This window comes from Notamacropus eugenii, chromosome 1, assembly GCF_028372415.1.
Source record: "Notamacropus eugenii isolate mMacEug1 chromosome 1, mMacEug1.pri_v2, whole genome shotgun sequence".
Classification (NCBI taxonomy): domain Eukaryota; kingdom Metazoa; phylum Chordata; class Mammalia; order Diprotodontia; family Macropodidae; genus Notamacropus; species Notamacropus eugenii.
The window spans coordinates 221,011,313-221,037,888 of NC_092872.1; the positions used below are offsets into that span (position 1 = coordinate 221,011,313).

Sequence of the window (26,576 nt, forward strand, 5' to 3'; positions counted from 1 at the left end):
CTCTTTTGAAAAGGCCAGAAGTGATATCTATTTTATAACTATTTAATGCAGGGATTAGGAACTTGGGATGGTACCCTGATCCGAAATATTGTTTCAAGGAGTGAAATCGACTTAAACCTCATCAAGGTCGAATTTAAGAAGTTGTATGGGAAGTCTCTCTCTAGCATGATCACGGTGAGTAAATCTTTATCCTCTACCCACATAATTTACCGTTCTTACACACAAAGATGTGGTCATGTCACACCTCTGATCAAAAATCTTCTAGATCCTATTGCCTCCTAATGAAAGATCAAATTCTTCTGCCTTCTGGTACCACAAAAAACAAAATCAATCTCTCTTCCATGGAAGAGCCCTTCAAAATGTCTCCTCATTTTTAATACTTACTTCAGGCATCTGTGAAAAAATTCCTCAAACGGGCATTGGACTAAGCCTTAGGGCTTGAAGCACCAGCAGCATTTCAGGGTTCAGATTCTTTTCAATGAACTCATGGAGTAACTTTGGAATTCTCATCAATAGACAAGTGAAAACCACATTTTTTATTTGCTTTGGTGCCTAAAGCAGAACTTATTTAGCTTGGACTATCTGAAGGAAAAGTGAATGAAATGTCCATTTATATTGTTGTTCAATTGCTTTTCCGTCATGCCTGACCCTTCATGACCCCATTTGGGCTTTTCTTGGCAGAAAGATTTACCATTTCCTTCTCCAGCTCATTTGACAGATAAGGAAACTGAATCAAAGAGAGTTAAGTGACTTTACCAAGGTCACACAGCTAGTAAAGGAAGTGTCAGAGGCCAGATTTCAACTCAGGAAGATGAATATTTCTGACTCCAGACGCAGCACTCTATCCACTACTCTACCTAACTGACCTGAATTTAGATTGGGTTGCCTCAAAACCACTGATGTATTCTTAACATGTGAATTGTGTCCAAAAAGAGTTTTAAATTATTCAATTCTCTTCCTCTTTAAGAACTTTAAAATTTAGATATACACAATTAGTTTCTGAGATGGAACTGTCATAAACTAGAATGTAGATTAATATCTTCTAAAGTATTTTGTCCCAGAAATGAACTTACATTACCCTTTGAAATATGAGAACAAGGACTATCTTTTTCAGATAAAATAGAAAGTCTTCCTTGGGACTAAGGGATCAGAGTCCTAAGAGATTTAATTCTAAGAGTCACTTCCAAAAAAGCCCCAAACAGTGGTCATGAGAATCCAGCAAAGAAGTCCTTGAGCCATGTGTTTTATCATTACCCTGCCAACACTGTTACCATTTTTGATCATAGAACTTGCCTCTCAAGTTATGAATTCTCTACTGGGAAAACCAAGAGGCTGACCCCATGACCCTCTTGGAAGAATACTGGCAAAAGTGTATTAAAGGAAGATTTCAATAATGAAAAAGGATTTACCAGAGCAATGGTATTACCAGAGCAAAGGACATTCCCTTACCTTCCCAGTCTAGTTCTCATAAAATCCCAGAGTCAGAAAGGATCTCAGAAGCCATCTTTCCCAAAGCCAAACTGGAATTAACATCTATCTCTTTATAGATGATAACCCAGTTTTTATCTGAAGGCTTCTAATGAGGGGAAACCCCTACCTTCCAGGGTAGCCTACTTCACTCATATGCCCTAATTTTAAGAAGTTTTTCTTTCCATCAGTGTGACCTCTAGCAATGAGGAGACCAACAAAGGATGACCCCTTATTGAAACTCTCTTCTCTCTCTTTACTGTCCATACTTAAACTCACTCAGCAGTAGAGACTCTGTGTCATACACAGAATCACTGAATCTAAGAGTTGGAAAGGACCTCAGAAACCATCTGGTTTAACCTTAATCTAATGCAATGCAAAGTTCTACAGCCTACAGGGTAAGTAGGTATTTGACATTCACTTGAAGGCTTAAAGTGAGGGGAGATCCCCTAGCTCCCAACACAGCCCATTTCATTTTTAGATAGCTATGGTTATCAAAAAGCTTTTCCCTGTGCTGTGCAGATACAACCTGTACAGACTCCACAGCCTTCATGAGAGTATGCCATGCTGATCTTACTTACGGATAAGGTGACCAAAATGTCCTCCCAATCTAGATCTCCTTCCTCCTTCTCCTCAGGAAAGTTAAGCACCCTTTGCCCAAAACTCTCCATCCTACGGGTCCAGGACCTGACAAGACCTGTAATTTATCATTCTTACTTTGATACTTGGACACGACTCACCAGATTATTCCCTTCTAAAGTGAGGCTGAGTTCACAAGGGCTTCATACTTTGATACAAACGGTCTTTGAGCCCACAACCCCTCTACATCGCCTGGAGAGAGAGAGGAGCTCAGAGCTCAGAATCTTCTGACTAAGCAGAAATGTAAAAAGCAAAACAAAAACAAGCAAACACTGCTAGTCCATTAAGATTTAAGTGAGGATTCACCTGAGTCAGGGGCAGCTTGGTGACACAGTACAGAGTGCTGGGCCTGGAGTCAGGAAGACGAGTTCAAATCTGACCTCAGATATTTATTAGCTTTGTGACCCTATGCAACCTCTCGTTTCCTCATCTGTCAAACGGTGATGATAATAGCATCTGTCTCCCAAGATTATTGTAAGGCCCAGATGATCCTAAGGCACTTGGCACATAGTAAGTAAATGTTAACTTTCATTATTATTATTATTATTATTATTACTGAACCACATGGATTTGAAACACCCACACACACACACTCCTTTGTAACCTCCTCAGGCATACTTGCACACATTAAACCTATAGATACTATAAACTTGAGTTTTTAATAGTAAACTTAGTAAGTATTTGTTGAATTAATGAATGGGAAAAAAAAAGTAGCATCCTTTTTCCCAGCATACAGATGAACCCTCTCACTTGGAAATGGATCTAAAGGCTCATCACGTGAACACTCCCCAAAGAAAATCTCTGTAGATAAAGGCTCTTTCTTCTAATATACACTGTCAGCTTCTACTCTCTTGATTAATGAGCCTCCTTTTGGGATCTGGAATGAATATTAATTCTTTGGTGAAACTTGTGATGAATATCTCCCCTTTCCCCTTTTTCTTCTCTCCTGATCTGAAGAAAATATACAAGATTTCCAGAGGGAAGATAGAAGGAAAAGGATCACTTCAGACATTTCTTCACACAGCTGAAATAATCTTATATCTATCACCTAAATATCAGGCTTTTTCCCCGATTGACTTGCCTGGGCACTCCAAGTTCATTGGTAGTTAAAAATAATACCTAGGTCTTTAAACAAAGTTGTTGTCTCTTTCTGTCTCCTCCAAAGTACAACTAAATTGCATTGGGCAATACTGGGGATGGCCTTTAACTAATGATAGATTACATTTATACAGCTCACATTTATAAAGCACTTTTTTTCACAACGACTCTGTGAGGTGGGCAGTGAAAATACCAGTTCCCCCATTTTAGAGATACAGACACCGAGGCCCAGAGTGGAAAAGCAATTTAACTAAAGTCACACCATTAACAAGCAGATGCCCTGGTATTTGAAGGAAGGTCTTCTGACTTTGAGTACGGTATGATTTCCACTAATATTATGCTGCTTTTATGAATTTACCAACCATCAGTTGGGTATCTATAAGGCCAGACTAGCTCCGTCTGTTCAGATTGCCCCTGATAATTGATCATGGTAATGACTGAGCACTGAAAGTCCCTTCTAGACCTGGGATTCACCAGTAATCAACACCCTGAGTTATTGTTGTTATTGAACACCCTGAGAATGTGCTTGGGGGAGGGGATAGGGAGTATCACTATAATAACATAAAACACATTCTAACAAGAGAATGTCAGTTTTCTTAACCCTCCTTCATTCAACAAATTAGGACACAAAAAACATTACCCCATTTTGTGAGTCATCTTTCTGTTCATTTGTGGTGCTTTACATTAAAGGTTGTCTCTATTAGAGTTGGAGTCCTTTAGTTTGGGGACATCTTTCTATTTGGCTTGTAAATAAAGCATGCTTTTTGATTACGAGGTCACCTGCCTCGTTTTTAAATCTAAGCCTTAGTAACCAGAAACTAATTCACCACCTGAAAAAATCCAGGTATACTTTGGGGGATTTCCTCACTCCCTTGACTCATAACCCTCACCCAGGAAACTTCAGACAATAGGCTGAAATTGGCTTCTTACTTGTAAGCATGCAGTTTAAAAAATTATAGATTTTTTACATGAAAAGAAAGAGGAATATAAAACAAAAATTCCTCAATTAGAAACTACTTGTCTCAAACATCTACATAGTCTTCAGAATCACTTCTAGCCCCAATATATGAGTTTCCTCAGCAGAAATCTCTCCCCTTAGGTTCTCTCATGGGATTCCCTTCCCTAATTCTCTCTCTCTCTCTCTCTCTCTCTCTCTCTCTCTCTCTCTCTCTCTCTCTCTCTCTCTCTCTCCAATTCTCTCTCTCCAGTTCTCTCTTTATTTATGTATCTGTCTTCTTCTGTGTGTGTCTCTGTTTCTCTTTTTCTATGTGTCTCCGTCTCTCACTGTATCTCTCTGCCTTTGTGTTTCTGCCTCTCTCACTCTGTCTTGGTGAGTCTCTCAGTCTTTTCTATTTCTGTCTCTTTCTGTGTCCCTGTCTCTATTTCTCTCTGCTTCTAGGTGTGTTTCTGTCTCTCTCTGTGCCTCAGTATCTGTCTGTCTCTTTCTCCCTGTCTCTCTAGGTGTCTCTTTCTCTGGGTCTCTCTGTCTTTGTCTTTGCACGTGGCCTCTGTCTCCATTTGTCTATGTGCCTCTGTCTTCTCTGCCTGTCTGTCCCTTTCCCTCACTCCTTTCTATCTCCCCTCAACTTCCTGTGGATCATCATGATAATAAGGCCACCAGGCCTTTATTTACCAACAGATAAGTGAAGGCTGATTCTATTAACTTTTATTGTCTAGTTGTTAGGTCAATTTGGTGTTAGAATTGAATATTCCATCTAATCCCTATTAATTTATTGGCTCCAGTTTGACAGAGTCAAAAATTATAGAATGGAAAGGAGGAAATTTCCTCTTGAGCTAAACGTTCACTTAATGAAATGCAGCCTCTGAAGTTAATCTGATGCTTCTCATTATAAAGTTCCTGGGCAGGATGGTGCCAAGGAGTACCATCCAGCAACTATCTATCAACAAAGCAAGCGTTTGGCTAATAGGAAGTGTCAGATCAAACCCTTAGACTTCTTTGTCCAAGGAGGATCAGACTGCACAGAGATATTTAAGATTTTTTTCCTCTATCATGTTCAATATACCCACTTTCTTTTACTTGAACCCAGAACACATTCTCTCTTCCTATTAACTATTCTCCTCCCTCCATCCCTCCATCTATAGTATAAGGTTTATTTATCCATCTCAGATCAGTGGTGAAAGAAATGATTGCTTCTCTCTTGTATTTAGTAACTAATTATTACATTAGGACCAAGGTTTTCCCTCTTTTCTACTTCCTCATTCAAATATCAGCCCCTGTAGGTTATTCAGGCAGACTTTGAAGAAGAACTGAGATGTGTTCAAAAGATAAAGTTAGGGAAATTGATGGATTCTGATCCGTTGTGTTTTACTCAGACAGGTCTGGGAAAATGTGAATTCTTCCTTTTGTCAGACATTACTATACGGACACAGATAAGTCTTTTTGACCAAAACTGATTGATCCCGGTCATGTCCCCCAGCTCCTCCTTAGAATAAGCCCATCTCTCATTATAACATTTATTCTTATCATTAATTGTCAACCAATCGGAGTTGATTTCCACCCTCAGGCACACCTACTCTTCCAAGAGCGTGTAAGCATTGTGTGGCTTCCATGAGGGATCATTGGTCTAAGAGAAGTGGCCAAATGACCATCCTTTTATTAATAATATGTTAGCACTGTTAATAAAGTAATTAGTTACCCAGAAACTCTATCTCTCAAACTTTTTATGTATCACAATGGATTTCTTTGCCTTGAAATTGTTCAGTTTAAAAATTTCACTGAAAGAATGAATGCTAATATACTCAACTCTAAATTTCACACCTTTTATCTAACTTTTGTATCTCCTCTAGCGTCTAACACATTGGTCCGTATATTTTTGTTTTTCAATCATGTCCAACTCTTCGTGACCGTATTTGGGGTTTCCTTGACAAAGATATTGGAGTGGTTTGCCATTTCCTTCCCCAGCTCATTTTACAGATGAGGAACTGATCACAAGGCTAGTGTCTGTGTCTAGATTTGAACTTATCCAAGCCCAGTGCTCTATCCACTGTGCCACCTAGCGGCCTCTAGTTGCTCTGCATATGGCTAGCCCTTAACATGCATGTGGATTGATTGATTGATCACTCTGTTAACTCTCATTTTCTCAACACTCTTTCAGGGAGACACCAGTGGAGACTACAGGACAGCTCTGCTGAATCTGGTTGGGAGCGATTCCTGAAATTTCCAGAGACAGAAGAGAAATATCAGAGATGGGAAGTAGGAAGGAAACCAATGCATTACAGGACACCATTGTTGCTAATACTGAGGAATCACATCCAATAAGCTTTTATTTACAAAGTTTCTATTTTCTTTGTTTTTTACAAAATCTTCAACTCTTTCAAACTAGTATTTCAGGCAGGAGGAATCAAATATTACCTACATATAGATTATCAATCTATCTGCCTTCATCCCAGCACAACCTCCACCAGAGAACATAGCCCAGGCTGTATGTCAGGCTGCATTAGGAAATCTCAGGGTCTCAGTCAGTAAGAACTTGGTATTAAATACAATCACAATACCAGAGTGTCTTTGATAGCCCTCAGCTGAGCAAAGATACAGATGAAACTAGTCGGAAGTCTTGAATCTGAACGACAGAATTACATCCATTTACTTCAAGGCAAGTTATCACAAGGATTTAATTAGAATTACTGAAAACAACGTAATTATACCTACTTGAAACATAATGAATTGATTATCGCCACTATTTTTTTTAACCATCCTCATCTAGAATTCCTGGGAGATCAGTGGAACCTAATTTCATGACCTGAGAAGTTTAAGCTGATCTATTTTATTTACCAAATCAGTTGCTCCTGGAAGGGGAGGGCAGGGTGCCCTGAAATCGGGGTAGGGGTGGAGCAGAATAAGGGGTTGCCAGAGCTCATTAGCAATTGCTGACAGCAATTAAATTCTTAGGGAGATTGACTATATTTGTGACTTTACAATAGGTGGCACTCTCTGCCTGAGAATTTCTGAATTCTTTGTTGTACTTTGCAAATTGATAAAGATTTGTATATTAAAACCTAAGGGTCGTCAAGTTTGGAGCAATGGCTTGGCTGAAAGTTTTCTTTGGACTGGTCAGTAGAAATAAAAGGGGCCTGATGAGATACTCACTGGTATTCTGAAATCTCTGAACACATGATTCTGTACGGTCTCTCTGGCTCTGGGAGCTTTTAAGGGTAATTAGGACTGATTTCCATTTACCTCACCATTTATAACAATTTACACCCAATCATCCCTTAGTGTACTTATCCTCACAACCATTCTGGGAGAGAAAGGGGGCAATCATCATCTCCCCATTTTAGTTGATGAGAAAACAGACTCAGAGGTTGGATATCTTGCAAAAGGCAAGCCACAAGTCAGTGGTGGAGCACTGACTAGAATTCAAGGATGTCTATTCAGAGAGTCCTTTCCACCACACCATTTTGCTTCTCCTAGAGTAGAATTTCATAGATTTGTGGTGCTATGGAATGTCATAATTATAAAATAGTCAGGGTTGAAGCAACCACCTGGTATAAAGTCAAGGCAGTCCAATATCCCTTAGGTGGTGCAATAAGTAGAGCACTAAACATGGAGTCATAAAGACCTGATTTCAAATCTGGCCTTAAATACTTAAATGCATGAACCTGGGCAAGTTACTTAACCTCTGTCTGCCTCAGTTTCTTCATTTGTAAAATGGGAATAATAATAGCACCTACCTCCCATGGTTGTTGCAAAGATAAACTGAGGTAATATTTGTCAAGAACTTTGCAAACCTTAACTCACTACATAATGGCAGCTGCTATTATCATTTCTTTTGTATATACATTTTATTTACATGCACCCATTCCAATGTATCATATTTATTTTGTACATATTTTGTGTATATACTCAGAGAGGGAAAGAAAGAAAGGGAAAGAGAGAAAGATACTTAGATGGATGTTACCTCCTCAATGGATCATAAATTTCTTGAGAGTAGGGACAATTTCGTTTTTGTCTTTGTATTCATGGAACCTAGCATAGTGTCCGGCACCTGTATAAAGCACTGGGGCCTGGAGTCAGAAAAACTCATCTTCCTGAGTTCAAATGTGGTTTCTGATACTTCCTAGCTGTGTGACCCTGGGTAAGTCATTTAACCCTGTTTGCCTCATTTCCTCATCTTAAAACAAGTTGGAGGAAGAAATGACAAACGACTTCAGTATCTTTGTCAAGAAAACTCCAAATCGGTTCTTGAGGAGTCAGACATAACTGAAATGACACAACACAGATAATGTATAGAAACCTGACCTTGGAGCCAGGAAAGCCTGGGTTCAAGTCCCACCTCTGAGACAAAAGCTAAGCAAGTTACTTAACTTCTTAATGATCTAGGCAACTCTCTAAGACTATAAGTTGCAGAAAAGGTGCCAACCTAAGTTAGTAGGAGAGAGTTTCCTCACCTGAAATATCCCTCTACCACCGAAATCCCAAGTCCAGTCTCTAATGCCTTAAGCATCTTGGGTGAGAGAGTGAGGCTTCTATTTGACCCAATATAGTAACCTTCCTTGCAGTTCCTTCCAGGACTAAAACTTGACTCTTAAAATATTTTAAATTACTCTAGAACTAGAGTCATAGCAGAACACAGAGCTTATCACTAAGGCCCCAAATCTACAGATCAGATGGTTTTAGAGAAAGGGGGAGAATCAGAGCTCAAGGTCACCCTGAGGGTCTGTCTACTTGCCTGCCTGGCTGACTGATGCTGGGTCCTGATGGCTCAAAGGAAGGCCAGATGGTGCCGGATGAACAATGATCTATGACAACTGATGAAATCTCAGCCCCTAATTGGATTCCATGTTTCTGTTGAGATAGCTATACAGGCTTACAAATGTTGATGAGCTGCAGAATTGAATTACAGACTAAAGAGGTTCCTGAGTCATGGATTATTCTGTTCTGCACAATGATTAAAGACTGATCACTGCTCACAGAGTCTTTGGGGGTTTCAAACATTAGAGAAATATTTGGTTTTCTTTATCAAAAACAAAAATTACATGGCAATAAATAATAGCTTAGGCCTTCTGATGGTTCCTACCTAAGTATACAGGAATATAAAGTTGGGGGAACAACCAGAAAGAATATTTGTCTCCTTAGAACTAAATCCATCTTGTCAGAGGTGGAATTTGAACCCAAATTCTCTAACTCCAGAGCTAGTGCTTTGCTGATATAAAAATAAAAGATATCGATAATTTTTTTAAGTCATATGGTATAGTTGAAGGATAGGGCAAAAGAGACTGAGAGGGATATTGGGAAACTGGGAGAGATATGGTTGTTGAGTCATTTCAGTCATGTCTGACTCTTCGTGACCCCATTTGGGGTTTTCTTGGCAAAGATACTGGAGTGGTTTCCCATTTCCTTCTCCAATTCATTTTACAGATGAGAAAACTAAGGCAAACAGGGTTAAGTGACTTGTCCAGAGTCACACAGCTACTAAGTGTCTAAAGCTGGATTTGAACTCAGAAAGATGAGTCTTTCTGACTCCATCCCTAGCACTCTATGCACTATGGTGTCATTTAGCTGCCCTTGGGGAAGGGTAAGGATGAACTAAATAAGAAATCAGAGGATAGAGAGAGGTCACAAGCGGAAAACCTAATCTAGGCAGATATCAGTTCTGATTTATAGGGATTAGTGGGGTAGGGAGAAGGGAACCACTACCCAGTGGGAGGACAAGGAAGGTAAGGCTTATAGACTGAGTTGGCCCCATGGTTCTAATTTAGAATGTTGGTGTGAAGGTGTCTCTGAAGACCCATCTCCCAGATTGGACCCTCTCCACTGACTGAAGGAGTGTGGTAGGAAGGAACCAATCTCCACAGAGCAAACTAAACAGAAATTCCCAAAAACTAAATAATGTACATCCACTTCTCAATCATTCTGCACAACTCTGACTCAATAGGGTGATACTAGTCTTTGCTCAGTCTTAGTCCCTAAAATATTCTGTCTAAAGCAAATTCCCTGGGGAGCTAATACTCTTGGCTCTATTTCCCCCAGAGACTACCCCACCTTGCCATTAAGGCAAGCTGCCTGAAGGGCAAAAACAGAACTGGGTCTCAGTAGGGGAAATGTTGATTTACCCTGTGATGACAAGGACATACAGAGATGAGTTATTCTTGGCCTATGATTGTGGATTGTATTATCCTAAGAAAAGAACCCACTTTAGACAAAATTGTGAAATAAAGTATTTATCTTCAGGAGCCCCTCTCCCATCCATTTTTCTACTAACTTTCACCCCATCCAAGAACCTAGAGATCTCATAAAATGTTCTAGTTGCCCAGGATTCTCCACTGCAATTCCTACCCCTCCTCTGCTCAGGCATCTATTTTCCTCCCCAAATCCTTCATCAAAACTCACTTGCCTAAGGCAGAGACTGTCTCATGTCTATCTTGTATCCTCCACACCTAGTACAATATCTGTCATGGAGTAGATATTCAATAAAATCTGGTTGGTTGGTTGGTTGATTTATTGATTGGTTGACAAAAATAGAACCACTCATAAAGTCTTGATGACCTTAATGACCATTTTTTCCTTCAAAAGGTGACAAAGGGAAGAGACAAGGGGGAAATGTTATGCAGAATGGAATCATGACCAACGAGGAGGAATTGGTGCTTGATATGAGAATTAAGAGAAAATAAGAGAGAAGTAACTGCTCTATCTCAAAATGTGTGATTGAAAAGAAAGTCAGGTTTAGTCTTAACATGCCACTAGATCTGGGGAGCACATATCTCAAAGAGTTCAGAGGAAGATTCTATCAGATCCCATGGCCTTGAAGGTAAATTTGTAATGGAATTCCCCAGGGATTTTTTTAGCCCTATGTCATTTCACATTTTCATCAGTGACTGAATGAAGTCATAGATGGCCTGCTTATCAAATTTTCAAATGATACGAAACTAAGAGGGATGACTAGCATATTGTATGACAATCAGCATCCAAAATTATCTTAAGAGGCTTGAACATTGGATAAATCTAATGAGATCAAATGTAATAGGAAAAAATAAAATTAGCCCATAGACAATGGATACAATTCACCTCCCTCTCTGAGGAGTCCCACTTTCTTTCAGGGTCCTAAAGTCTCTCATTTTTGTATCATCATCCCTTGAGAGAAAAACAAACAGGATTTCTAGGTAGGCAATTCCTTAATACTTCAGTGAATAGTCAGTCCCTCTTTCACTGAAGAGACTCATATAGGGACCCAGGCTTATTACTGTGTAGTTTGGACTACCTCTGAAAGGGAAGCATTTTAGAGGCCTCTAGACTAGCAACCCCCACCTAACATTCCAGTAAGTACCAGTTTTACCCCAGAGATCCATAATGGCATCCATTCAGTTTTATGATACTTAGCCTCCACTAGAACGGAAGGGAACTTGGTGTTGCTTAAACAGGCAAACCCTTCCTCACATTCCAGTAAGTTCCTCCATTTACCCCCAAAACAATACAGGCCTACAGTCTTATGATACCACTTCGACGGCTTGAACTTCCCCAGAATGCAAACAAAATTTTTAGGGTTTCTAGACAGGCAGGTTCCTTTTGCTTTGGAACTACAATCTCAAAATAATTCATGACAATAGTGAGGGGCAAAATCTAGGTTTTTCCCTCTGCCCATAGTGTAATTTAGTTGTCTTTTCCAACTTCATGGCCATCTGTTAAACTGAGAGACTGCTTCTCTAGTGCCAAGGGGAAGAACATTGGGTAAATCAGTCAGTCTATGGGAATGTGCCAGTACCTAGGTACCCTCCAGGGGTCAAATTTCATTCTTAAATATCTGGTCTCTGACCTCTTCTCAGAAAGGGAGAGAAAAGGGGGGTGGAGAGGAAACTCAAAAGTCCAGTAACTGGCTGGGAAAATGCCCAGAAAAGGAAAAAAAATAAGACCATAGAAGGTTACTTTCTTGGGGAACAGGTGTCTCCCCCAATCCTTTCAGATGAGGAACAACAAGGCATACTGGCAGAGGAAGTCAAGGCCTCTGCTTCCAAAGGGGACTTAAACTTGGCTCAGGCAATAGAAGACTTTAAAAAACAAGCTAGCAGCTTACTAAAGGAAAACCAAAAAAATGCTGAGGAAAATAACAGCTTTAAAAAGAGGCTAACTCAATTGAAAAAAAGAGGTCCAAAAAGCCAAGGAGAAGGAGGTTTTAAAAAGCAGAGTTACCCAAATGGAGGAGAAGGTTCAAAAGCTCACTGAACAAAATAATTAGTTGAAAGAGAGATTTGAGTCCAGGGAAACAAATGACTATGAGTTAAACCAAGAAGTTAGTAAACAAAACCAAAAATTTGAAAAAATAGAAGATAAGGTGAAACAACTCATTGGAAAAACAACTGACATGGAAAATAGATCCAGGAGAAATAATTTAAAAATTTAAAAATTATTGGACTACCTGAAAGCCATGATCAAAAAAAGACCCAAGACATTATCTTCCATGAAATTATCAAGGAAAACTGCCCTGATGTTATAGAATCAGAGGGCAAAATGGATATGGAAAGAATTCATCATTCACCTCCTGAAAGAAACCCAAACAGAGAAACTCCTAGGAATATTGTGGTCAAATTTCAGAGTTCCCAGATCAAGGAGAAAATACTGCAAGCAGCTAGAAAGAAACAATTTGAGTACTGTGGAAATACAATCAGGATAACGCAGGATATGGCAGCTTCAACATTAAGCAGTCAAAGGGCTTGGAGTGGGATATTTCAGAAGTTAAAGGAACTGGGACTGAAACCAAGAATCACCTACCCAGCAAATCTGAATATAATACTTCAAGTGAAAAAATGGTCATTCAGTGATATAGATAACTTTCAAGATTTCATGTTGAGGAAAAGACTAGATCTGTATTGAAAAATTTGACTTCCCAAGACAAGAATCAAGAGAAGCATGAAAAGGTAAACAGAAAAGAAAAATCATAAAAGACTCTCTAAAGCTGAACTGTTTACATTATTGCATGGAAAGAAAATCTTTTTAACTCTTGAATCTTTTCTCAGTATTTGGGTAGTAGGAGAGATTGTACATACACATGCACACACACACACACACACATACACACACACATGCACATAGATAGAGAGTACAGGGTGTGTTATATCAGAAGAGATGATATCCATATACACACAAATAAAATAAAATAAAATAAAAGTCAAGGAGTTAAGGAGGAAAATTCCAGGAAGAGAAAGGGAATAATGGAATGGGGCAGGCTATAACTCCTAAAAGAGATAAGAAAATCTTATTCAATGGAGGAGATAAGGGAGAAGAGGGGGGAAAATAAAGCTACTCTCCCCACATGTGGCTGAAGGAGGGAATAACATGCTCACTAAATTTGATATGAAAATTTATATACACCACAGGAAAGCAGGAGAGGAGGTGACAAATGGAGCAAGGGAAATGTTAGAAGGGAGGGAAAATGAGAGAAGAGAGTCACTAGAAATAAACACTTTCGAGAAGGGACAAGGTCAATTGTAGGGGGGGGAAATAAAGGGGGATAGGGTGGGTCAGAGGGCAATATAATTAGTATTATACAACATGATTATTGTGGAAGTCTTTTGCAAAACAACACATATTTAGTCTGTATTGAATTGCTTCCCTTCTCAGTGGGGCTGGGGAGGGAGGGGGGAGGGAGAGAAGTTGGAATTCAAAGCATTAGAAATGAATGTTGAGAATTTTTATTGCATATAATCGGGAAATAAGAACTACAAGGATAGGGGTATGGAAACTCATCTTGCCCTGCAAGAAAAGAGAGAAGATGGGATAGGAGAGGGGTGGAGTGTGATGGAGGGGAGGGTACATTGAGGGAAGGAGTAATCAGAATGCAAGGTATTAGGAAGTGGGGGGAAGGGAGTGATGGGGAGAAAAATTGGACATGTTACAAAGTGAGGTAAAAGCAATTGGTATTAAAACAATAGACTGAATTAATTACTGAGAATAAATCAATGACATCTTTAGTTTGGAGAAAAGAATTTCAGTCTAACTTTCCAAGAGGAAGGTAACCTCGGGTAAAATTTGGCATTGATGGAAAAGTCAAGGTTTTAATGGTAAATTAGGTTTTATGATTGCCATTTAATCAGGAACTAGAACATGTATAGAAAGACATGTAAGCCACTTAAGACTTGCCTCAAAAGATATTCCTTAGACAAAGTGAAACTATAATCAGATTTGAAACCTGGTTATTGGAACTTGCCATTTTTAGATGCTATGGGACTATTAAGTGACTGTTCTTCTGAGTCTAACTCCAGGTATGGGAAGCAAGAAAGGCAGTCTGAGCCTCCAATACATGATGCCAGTAAGCTGATGAGATGCTGGTATGAACTGCACAGGTGATCTTAAGGGAAGGGTGGGGAGAGTGGCTGTTCAGCATGGGCTGAGGTGGTATTCTCCTGACTCAATTTCCCCACTGATACCTGGCAGACTTCAAACCTGACTTAATGCAAGCAGATAATCTAATCCTACCTGGGGTTGACATGCAGTTGGGGAGATATTGTATCCCTGCAATGTCCTTACTCTTGGTGGCAATTTCCTATAGTCAAAAGGTTTGTAAACTTAATACCAGATCTATTCAATTATAGATTATGGGTAGGGGAACATCTAAGATTGTCTAAAATTAAGCTATTAGGCATAGGACCTTAGACCAACAACATTAAGTTAGGGTCCTTTAATTCTTAGTAATACTGTGGAGACGATTAGGTCAAGAGCTTGTGAAGTAAGCAACATAAATATTATCTGTGTCTCAGCTGGTTAATGTTTGAAAAAAAAATTCTTTTGTGGTCCATATTGTAAATGCTTTAAAAAAATGTATCACCTGACCAAAAGTTTGAATTGCTTTATCTGTTATAAACTGTGTTAAAAATAAATTAAGAAAAGAAAAAGATGCACAAGAAAAAAAAAGAAAGGGAGAAAAAATCAAAAAGGCTAGAATATTTTTAGGCCTAATATTAAAGTGTCCATCCTGCAAGAATCTGAGTCAACCAACTCATCCACAATCACTGAAAACTATCCTCCAAGCAACACTAAAGGGTAACATGGTACAGATCCCTGGATTTGGAGTCAGACAATGTGAGTTCAAAGCCTACCTCTATCACTTGTGTGACTTTGGACTAGTCTTTTCACCTCTCCATGCCTCGGTTTACCCATCTGTAAAATGAAGATGTTGGGCTACATGGCCTTTAAGGTCTCTTCGAACCTAAATCCATGATCCTATAAGCTGCATATCTCCATAAGAAGTTAAATCAAAGACCCAAATGAAGCCCCACCATCCTTCAAACTCATCAAATTCATCCGGAAACTGCCTGGATCAACCCTCACAGAGGAGGTAATAGGTAACCCCTCACTAAGGGATCTTCAAGCAAAGGCTGGATAATCAACTGTTGAGGATTATGTAGAAGAGATACTTGGTGAGGCATGGGTTGGACTGGTCTACCTCTGAGTTCCTTCCAACCCTGAAGTTATGTGATTCTACAACTCACTTCTTCCATGTGATGCAGGGAAAAGATACCAGAACAAAGGTCAGATCTTCACTAGCTGGGTGAGAATGGGATCGTCACTTTATCTTTCCTTTTATATATATATACATATACAAACATATAAATGTGTATGTATATATATATTATATATGTATATATATGTATATGGGTATATATGTGTCTGGGTGTATATATACATATATATATGTATTATATGTAAACATGTGTATATAAAATCACAGGATTTAGAGCTGAGAGAAATCTTCTAACTCAAATTCTTAGTTAAATAAATGAGAAAAGTGATTTCCACAGAGATTAAGTGACTTGCCCAAGGTCATATAGTTAAAGTGTAAAAGAGTGAGAATTTGAATTCAGGCTTTCCAACTCCAAACCCAGTGCATTCTATGTCCTCTTCCAGCCCTAACACCCCACAATATTGGATATAGCTGCTATCTAATCAACTAAACCAGGTTTGAGCATTATTGTGGTTCCTCTCTCATATAACACATATATACCTTCATAGGAAACTTCTGGAGACAATTTCATTGGAATGAATTGAATCCTACAAGTGGCTGTAGAGAGCTGTTAAGAAAAGATGGTGGCCAGTTTCCCAGATTGCACTGCATCTGTAGCAGCCTACTCCCCCTCCTATCCGTGCCCAGAAAACTTGGAGGACAACTCCAAGTAGGATAAGGGGAAAGAATGATTGCCTAGAGAAGAATCTGGAAATTGTTTTCCTGAAGAACTGACATTGCAGAGATTATTGCTTCCACAAGACAGAAGAAAAGATAAAATGCTCCCTCAGAAATTCATGATGCAAATCTTCCTGTGAGACTAGAGACTTGCAATATCCTGAATGCTGGTGTTTCAGTTTAAGGTTCTGCCTTTGGCAATGAATGACTGATTCATCCTTGGGATGGTTCACTCACTGCCCCTCGGGGCCACTCTGAGAAAGTCATAGAGTTGGAGAATGTTAGAACTGTGGAAAGCACTTTAGAGACCATATCCTTCTGCCTTCTCATCTATAAATGAAGAAACCGAGATCCAGAAAAATTAAGTGACGTGTTCAAGGTCACACAGCTATTTGGTGACAGTGACTGGACTCAAATCCAATTTTCCTGGTTTCTAAGGTATTTTTTTAATCATATCTTTGCTATTATACCATAAATGTCATACTTCTATGACATTTCCAAGTCCCCATTCCCCTGGACTAAAATCCTATTTTATGCCTGCTTTGCTAGTTCTCTGAGGCTGATGGTAGCACAGAATCATAGAATTTTCGAGAAGAAGGGACCTCAGTGGCTATATAGTCAATCCCATAACTGAAAGGAAAAAAACCCACTATAATATCCCTGAAAATTGGCTATCCAGACCTTATTTAAAGACCACCACCCCCCAATGAGGAGGAACTCACAGGGGTTAGTGTCGAAGTGAGAAATGCCGTACTTGAATTCTGCCTAAAACCCTGTGTGGCCCCAAGCAGGTCACTGACCCTCTCTCCATCTCAGTTTCCTCATCTGTAAAATGAGGATAATAATAGCACCTATCTCTCAGGGTTGTTGTGAGGATCAAACTAGAGAGATAGCCTATACAAAGTGCTTTGCCGACTTAAAGCACTCAATCAGTACTAGTTATTATCATGATATTATGATAGAAGGCAAGACAAGACCTGCCTCTGACCTATACTGGCTTTGTGGCTATGGGCTGATCACTCACCCTTTCAGTCCTCCAGGCCTAAATCACAGACAAGGGCTGATCTACCTCAAGTGAGGAAGTTTTAATGATCTATCTCCGATCTAGGTAACCTCTCCTCCCACTCCCTATTTATTCAAGGAAGATAATAATCCCTCCCCCTGCCTCCCTCTTACTTTTCTCATGTGTATCCATTGTGGTCATGTGTATCAAATGGTTCTGTAAACCTAAAGGTCTCTTTAAATACATAGTTGCTATTTAAATGTAAGGAAGTGATCTGTTGTCTGGGAATGTAGAAAGGGCTCAGGGTAACCTGGACGCAGCCTGTTGGGGGGGAAGTCACTTTCACAGATGAGAAGAGAGTAGCGGAGGTGCAATGAACACGGTAAATGGAAGGGAACATGCCTGGGGCAAGGACAAGAAGGGAGGGGGCTGTTTAGAAAAAAGAATAAAATCTTTAGTGCTTCTCCTTAGGTGTTGGGTAATAACTCCTTTCTCTGTAAGAGTTTAAAGATTTCCAGAGTCCTTTTCTCAATTCTGTGGGGTGGCTGCTGCAAAACTTTGATAAGAGTGATGGCCATTCTTTTCTCCTCAACGTATGGCAGTGCCAGGGAGTTCTTGGCTTCCCTACCATGCACCCCCTGCTCTTGATGGCATAGGAAACAGTCCTGAATAATTTGAACATTCTCATCCAGTTAGTTACTGAGGGACCAGGGGAGGGTTTTTTTATTTTTTTTAGCTTCTTGATTCACGGAGAATGCTGATATAGGCCAACCCTATGCTATTTAGAAGCTAGAGGAGAGAGGACATCAGGCTGTGACTTTACTTGGAAATAATCTGGAGTCAGCAAGGAAGAGTGAATGAAGGATGAAAAAGGGTATGGTGGACTTCTGACTGCCAAGCAAAATCTTTCAAGAGGTCAGGGGTCTATAGCAACCAGAATACAGAGGAAATTCCTTTCTAGTCTGGTCCAGGATCACTGCCATGAGAGTGAACTCTGAGGTACTTCTGTGATACTGAGATAACTCTATGACAAAATTGGGGCTTACCTCCAGAAGGGGGAAGTAACTTCTGAGAGCTTTGTAAAGTTGCAGTAGGTACCATGTGCTGAGGAATGAGAGGGGAAATGCCACCTGGAAGACCAACTTAATACTTGCCTATGAGTGACTAAAAGGGGATTGTCCAGATGTTTGGGGCAAGGGATCCTCTGTCTGTGTGTGTGTGTGTGTGTGTGTGTGTGTGTGTGTGTGTGTGTGTGTGTGTGTGTGTGTGTGTGTGTGTGTGTGTGTGTGTGTGTGTGTGTGTGTGTGTACGCGCGCGCGCGCGCACACGCGCGCGCGCGCGTGCGTGGGTGGTGAGAGAGAGAACCAGACAGAGAGAGAAATTAAGTGAGAGAGATTGAGAGAGACAGAGAGATAGAGTGAAGAGGGAAGGGAACAGAGAGATGGAGAGACAAAGACAAAGGAAGAGAAAGAGAAAGAGATTTTCAGTTTTCTATTATACCTTTGCTATCATACCATTAATATCCTACCTCTATGATATCTCCAAGTCTATTTCCCTGGACGAAATCCCTCTTCTTTCTCTTTCCTGCCCTGAGCAGTTCCCTTCCATTCTCCCCAATATTTGCACCTCTACTACTCCTCCTTCCCTTTCAGCCACAAAAGGGATTTTCCCCCTAGTAGTTGTGTCCAGGTTACCCTGCATCCTTTTTGCATTCCCAGACAACAAATCACTTCCTTACATTTAAATATATTTAAATACATTTAAATCCTTACATTAAAAAGATGTACTTAAAAAGATCTTTAGAATTAGGGAGACAGAGACAGAGAGAAGCACAGAGGCAAAGGGAGACAGAATATTTTCCATGAACTCTGAAAAAAGCTCTGCAAATTTTTTTAGCTTTGTGAAATATGTGCTTGAAAGGCATATTGGTGACAACGTTGGGTGGTATCATATAGTGAAGTTTCTCAATTTTCTGGATGAGGGCAATGGTTCACATATGAGGGGAAAAATCCACCCAGGAAAATCAGGAGCAGTGGGTGGTAATTGCAAAGAGATTAATTCAGGTTTGGTGTCAAGCAAAACTTCCTAAAAATCAGAGCTATCCATAAGAGGAATAAATTACTTTCAGAGATGATCAATAATAATGTGATAATAACTAGCCCTTATACAGCACTTTGAGATTTGTAAAGCACTTTGCATTTCCTACCTCATTTGATCCTGAGAGATAAGTGCTAATATTATCCTCATTTTACAGATGAGGAGACTGAGAGGGGTTCGGTGATTTTGCTTGGAACCACACAGCTAACGTTTGAAGCAGAATTCAAAGTTGGGTGTTTCTCACTCCAAAGTTTGCGGGTTCCTCCTCATTGGGCTCTTTAAAGCACCTGAGAATAATGAAGTGACTTGCCCAACATCTCACAGCTGGTAAGCATCTGAGGCAGAAATGAAACTCAGGTTTTGCTGACTCCACCTTCCCCACTCTCCTCTAGTGGTCAAAGTCAGTCCTGTAGCCTAAATTGCTTCCCTCTCATTTCAGGAATTTAAGATTATAAAAGGGCCTATAACCTAAAGGCTTTCTATATCCTTTGCAGTATCTAGCACAGTACTTGGCACAGAGGAGGAACTCAACAACTGCTTGGGGACTGATTCCCTGGGATGCATCTCTGCTCTCTTATTTCCCAAGTAGGAAAGGATGACATAATGGGACATTAACTGCACTCTAATTAAGAATCCTAGATTTGAGTCTCAGATCTGCCCCTTGCCAACTGGGCAAGTCACATTAATAATAACGATATCTAGCATCTGCATAAAACTTTAAGACTTACAAGGCACCTGACATAGTATCTGCTTTGCCCATTTTGCAGCTGAGAAAACTGAGGCTGAGTAAAGCTAAATTACTTGCTCAGAGTCACACAGCTAGAAAGTGTCTGAGGCAGGATTCCCATTTGGGTCTTCTGACTCCAAATCCAGCATTCTCTATATATTCACCTAGCAGACTCAGCTTGGGGAAAATGTGCCAACTATTGTTACCAAGAGGTAGAGATCTTTAGAATCAACGTTAGCCATGTTAGAAGGAATGCAATGCCGAACTGGAGCTCAGAAGAACCCCACATTCAGCTGATGGTTTTAACAGTGATTGGTTATGTGACCGGGTAAGTCAATTAGTTTTCTCATCTGTAAAACAGGCGTCATAACACCTACAGTACCTGTACCTTCTTACAGTTGTGTGAAGGATTAAATTAGATCATGTATATAAAACATTTTAAAAACACAATATAAATATTTATCATCATTATTATTTAACTCAAAACTTTCCTAATCTTCAAAATGGGGATGATAGGGCTTGCCCTTTGTTCCTCCCAGGGATGGCATTGGGATTAAATGAAAAGGTGCACGCACTGCGTAGACATATAGGATTATTGCATGGTGACACACTTTCTTTTAGTATCAAAACCCAAAGGGGCCAATTGTCTAGAAACAAGCAGGGCTTCAGCTACTTATTTTCACTGGAGAGAAGGGACCAAAGTGTAAGCCAGCTAGACCCAGAACCATGTTTGGCACTGCCAGGCCTTAGATAGCAATGGGGCAAACAGGTCAGGTGAGCAGATGGAGATGGAGAGTGGAGAAAAAGAGAGACCTAAGAATTCAGCTGGCCAGCAGGAAGGTTGGCAGAGCCAGGCCAGAGATCCCATCCGTAGCAGGGAGAGACTGACAAACAAGCAGTCTTCCTACTTCCAGTCTCTCCCTTCACTCTATCCTCCGCAAAGCTGCCAAAATGATCTTCCTGAGGCATGCAACTGACCAATCACTCCCCTGCTCTAAAACATTCAGTGGCTCCCTACTATAGCCTGTAGGATAAAATATGAACTCTTTAGCCTGGGATGTAAAACTTTTCAAAGTTTCCTGCCTTTTCCTTCTTTTCCTGCCTTTTTTTTCATGGTACTACCCCTTCTTGGATTCTACATTCCATAAAACCTGAACTCGTACTAGCTACTCCCTGGACTGGGCACTCCAACTCCACTGCCTCTGTTTTCAGGATCTGGAGTACACTTTCTCCTTGTCTCCACCTTTTCTAATGCTTGTGTCCCCTTAAGGCTCAATTCAGGTGCCCCCTTCTCTGTGGCGTCCTCCATGACATGCCCTGCCCCCGTTGTTAATGTTCCCTCCCTCCTCAATTCTCCTTTTAATCTACTTACAGGTGTATATGTTATAGCCCTCGAGAAGAATATAAGCTCCTTGAGGACAGGGACTCTTTCATTTTTGCTTTTGTTTCTCCAAGGCCCACCACACAATAGATGCTCAGAAAAATAAATGTTTTTGAAATGTATTTGAAAATAATTTTCAGGTAGCTTAAACCAAATTCTATGTTGTAAAAACTCTCCCTTTAGGCAGGATGTAGGCTGGTTAGAGGAATGTCCTGCTGCTTTTGAACTTGGTTGACCTTCCCTGTCTATTTTTCCAGCTGATTCTCATGTTAGAGTCTAATCTAAACAGAAAAGCCTGGAATTAAACAATAATAAACTTTTAAGTTTATGTCTCTGTAGCCAGCATCTGGATTAATATTTGGGGAGGCTTGACCGAATTTAATTTGAAATATAATAAATTGGAGCAAAATCATTCAATTTATTGCAATGTCTTTTGGCATCTTTTAATTTTGTGTCACATTCATCTGGAGCAATCCAATTATTTTATTCATTTGAGGCCAAGCCCGGTGATGCATGGAACCACACTCCATGTTAAGGGCATTAATTAAATCTCCACTAGCAGAGATAATTAGCCAACAGGAAGCTGGGGGGGGAAGTATCTAAAGGGTATGCTGGTCAATACTGAAGTATGAAAAGGAGATTGATGCACTCTAGGAATATAAACAAGCATCTTAGAGTCATAGAACCTTTGAGAGGAAAGACCCCTAGAGGTACTCTGTTCCACAATCTTACCTGATGTATGAATCCTTTCTACAATCCACATGGGACTGGAATACTTCTAGTGATACTTCCTTAGGTCAGCAAGTCCATTTTGTTGCTATTGTCCAGTCATTTTGTGACTCCTTTGTAGGTTCTCTTGGCAAGAGACTGAGAGACTCTTGGAGTGGTTTGCCATTTCCTTCTCCAGGTCATTTTACAGATGAGGAAGCTGAGACAAACAGGGCTAAGTGACTTGTCCAGGGTCACACAGTTAGTAAGTGTCAGACTAGATTTGAATTCAGATCTTCCTGACTCCACTGTGCCCCTTAGATTCCCGTTGATCACAAAGTACAGTGGAGCCATCCCTTCTCTCATTCTGGACCCAGCCATGTTCCTGGACATAACCCAAATGGGACTAGGAGTTCATTCAGTTCTACAGGGGACAGCATGAACACAAGGAATTCCTTCTTAGCTTCTGTTTCTTGTAACAGCATCAGAGAAGGTGGCTTAGAGGCCACCTGATCTAATGCCTTTTTTTTACAGACGAGGAAACTGAGGTCATGAATGTTGAAGCAGCTTGTCTAAAGTCATACTTGTAATAAGCTGCAGAGGGGAGATTTGAACATAGGTCCTCTAACTACAAAGGCAACATGACTTCTTATATGACATGCTGACTTACTTCACATTAACATATATCCTATCTACTCAACAGAGGCCCTACTAGGAAATGGCCCAAAGTGGGTGGAGAAACCACATATTTAGTAGAAGTAGGGCATCTCTTGGAAAAGAGGTAGCTGGATGCCACAGTGGATAGAACACTGAATGTGTAGTTAGGAGGGTCTGAGTTCAAATTTGACCTCAGATACTTACTAGTTGGATGACCCTGGGCAAGTCATTTAACTTCTGTCTGCCTCAGTTTCCTGTTCTGTAGAATTAGGGTAATAATAGCACCTACCTCCAGGGTGGTTTCGAGGGTCAAATGAGATCAAACAAGAATCAAATAATTGTGAAGTGCTTAGCACAGCACCTGGCATATAGTAGGTGCTGTATAAATGCCTATTCCTTTTCCCTCCCCTCTTCATTCTAGATTCTCCTCATTGACCTACATAACCGCACCTTCCTCTTGTACTGATGTGTCAGTAGGAAGGCAGGGTTTTCTAGTATTAGAGGGTAACTGGCCATCTGTCAGGAGGCCATCCTACTGGTCTGGAGGACTAGTGGGCACTTGTGCCTATAGAGATGAGGAGAGGAAATATCAAGGATTAGCTGCCTTGGAAACCCTGCCTTGTGGTCAGGTACCACGGCAGCTCAAACTGACAGCTTTGTGGAGGTTGTCTTTTGTCCCGTATCACGGAAAATCTCATTGTTTATGTGAAACCAAATCAGTCTCCAGGAAGGTCTTTTTCATTTGAAAAGGGTTGTCAGTTACTGTGCCTTAAACATGGTTAGTTAATAATTCATACAATGTTAGAGCTGAAAAAAATCATAAAAATTGTCTAGTCTAACCATTTCATTTTACAAATGGAGAAACTGATATTCCTAGAAACAAAATTCTCTTAAGAAGGTCAAACCGTTTGCGATGGATTCATAGAAGCAAGTTTATCTTAGAAAGGTCAAATAGTTAGTTTGTGACAATAGTAAATCCAAGGGTTTGTGACTCCTGGGCCCAAGCTCTTTTAAATACAGTATGCCACATTACTTCAATTCTTTCAAATGAACTTTATTTTACTGGGTAAAATGAACCAAAAGTTCTTCCTTCTTACTCTAACCCAGTCATGTTCTGTTATTTGTATTAGAAAATTCTGGCTACATTCTATCCCTAAAGAGACTGCATTTCAGGGCTGGTTGTAAAGGGCAATGTTCACACATCAACTGTTTGCAATTACTAATTTACTTTAAAAAACACTCTGGGATATATTGAGGTGAAATAATCTATACAAATGCATCATCATAATTGCATTTCCAGCTATTGAAATACATAGTGCTTATCAGAAAGATATATGTAAAATTTATACTTTCAGCTTTTTCAAGTCAATTGGGTTATTCAGTTAGACCTCTCATAATACATCCTCGGACAACAGGACTGGCTGCCCCTTCGCATTAAGAGGCTACTGAGTGATAATTAATTTGACATGAAATTGACTTCACCATGACCTCTTGTTTTCTGCTATGATCATGAACCTATGACTCATCAAGGACACTGCTCATTAATACATCTTGCCTCACTATTCAATCCAAAAAGCTTTTAAAATTTTTTAAATTTTATTGATATCTTTTTATTTAGATCACTTTTATTTCTAAATATAGCTCTTCCCCCCCCTTATCCATCTCTTGAAACATTTTTTTTAAATAAAGGGGGAGAGAAGAAAAAAGTGATTCAATAAAACTAGATAACACATCAATTGAGTTGGACAGCATACCCAATGTTCCACAGCCAAATTCTTCACCTCTGAAAATATAGCAATTTCCTTGTTCCTTTACAATCTTGCACATTATAATTACACAGTAATCGGTTTCATTTTTTTCTTTTTCAGAAAGCCCCTCCTCCCACATGCCTGAAAAGAGTAGGTTCAGTTGCTGCTTGGGTACCATTTATACCCATATTTTAGGAAAGAAACATCATTTGATACTGACTCTCCTTTTAAGAGACCCCGGAATGTGTGTGTGTGTGTGTGTGTGTGTGTGTGTGTGTGTGTGATTGTAGTCATTGTGTGTGGTTTTCCTAATTCTGTTCGTTTCATTCTGCATCAGGTCATATAAATATTGACAAGCTTCTCTAAGTTCTTCACATTCACTGTTTATCATGTCATGGTAATTTTCCAATACATTTATATACCACAATTTATTTGGCAAACCTGCAATCAATAGGCATCTACACATTGTTTTCAGATCTTTGCTATCTATCACAAAGGTACAACTCTGGATATTTGGGGCCACATGGGATCTGTCCTTCCTTCTGCACAGTACTAGGCTAATAACAGGTGCTTAATAAATGTTTGTTAGTTGATCGATTCATTGTCTACACCTAACAAGGACACTTTAGATGGGTTGCCCAATTAAGGATTTAGGTACATGCTTAGAAAATGGTCCTATAAGAGACTGTTGATTACCACAAATTCTAACAGCCCAGTCACAGAGGAATTTGTGAGATTTCTTCATCCATGGCAACAATATCAAGGATTTCTCTTCAATCTGTCCATCATCCCCTTCAGTGAATGGAATTAACCTTGAGGAGTTAAGTATTTTGATGCCTCGGGGTCATTTGGTACTTTGTGGCTGAGCACAGGTCCAACTAGTTAAGGTGAAGTTAAAGTGAAGAAGACCAGAAAGAACCAAAGTATGATCACTTGTTCATCACTATGTATCAGCCTAGACTCCACAACCTATAATAACGATATTATAAAGCCTCCTCAGACTGGGAAACCCAATGTCAAAGGATGATCATTTTCATTAGAAAATTAAGTTCATGAATGGTGAATGGTTGCTTCCTATAGAACAAAACCATGGTAGAAATTGAACACAGTGTTTCAATGCCCAGCACAGTGCTATAAAGATAGTGGATGCTTAATCAATGTTTGATGAATGAATAAATAAAAGAAGGAAGAAAGGAAGGACCTCAGAGAAATTTAATGTTCTTGGAGGCTTTTTTTGGCAAATTTTTTTAATTGCTTCATGAACTACATATCTTTTCCTAGATGGGGTCAAAAGCAGTAACCTCAATGTGGCAGTCTAAGATGACATTGGAAGTTTTTATTTCACATTTCTCATTTCTTCACACTAATACCCAGAGGCATAAAACCATCCAACCACACAGTCTTAGAGTGGGAAGGACCCCTAGAAGTCATCAAATCTAATCTTCTCTCTGAAACAGAAATCCTCTTGAAAATATTCCCAAGTAATTATTCAACCTCTACTTAACTCCAAAGACAAGGAATCCACTAATACCCGTGCAGCCCGAAGCGTTGTTGGACAGCTCTGTATGCTAAATTCTCTCATATATTGAGCCAAAATTTAAATCCCTGTAACTTCCCCAATAAATGTTTGTAGTTCTGTTCTTGGAAGTTAAAATGAACAAATATGCAGAGAATTTGGAACTCAAAGTTTTAAAAACAAATATTAAAAATTGTTTTTACATGGAAATAGGAAATAAGATGTACAGGCAATGAGGTATAGAAATCTGTGTTGACCTACAAGAAAATGAAGGGGAGAGGGAGGGGAAGGAAGACTGGGGGAAGGGATAATCAAAATGCATGCCATCTTAGGATGGGGGGGAAGGGGAGAGATGGGGAGAAAATTTGGAACTCAAAATCTTGTGGAAATGAATGTTGAAGACTA

The 26,576-nt window shown here is 39.8% G+C and overlaps 1 protein-coding gene across 1 annotated transcript in view; it reads left to right on the top strand.

Moving 5' to 3' along the window:
* Positions 1-7,307, top strand: part of LOC140516910 (annexin A8) — a 31,623-nt gene extending 24,316 nt beyond the window's left edge. The window contains exons 12-13 of the mRNA XM_072627758.1: positions 52-174; positions 6,321-7,307. Coding sequence (XP_072483859.1) covers positions 52-174; positions 6,321-6,380 — 183 coding nt within the window. The 3' untranslated portion in view covers positions 6,381-7,307. The remainder of the gene's footprint in view (positions 1-51; positions 175-6,320) is intronic.
* The last annotated feature ends 19,269 nt before the right edge of the window (positions 7,308-26,576 follow it).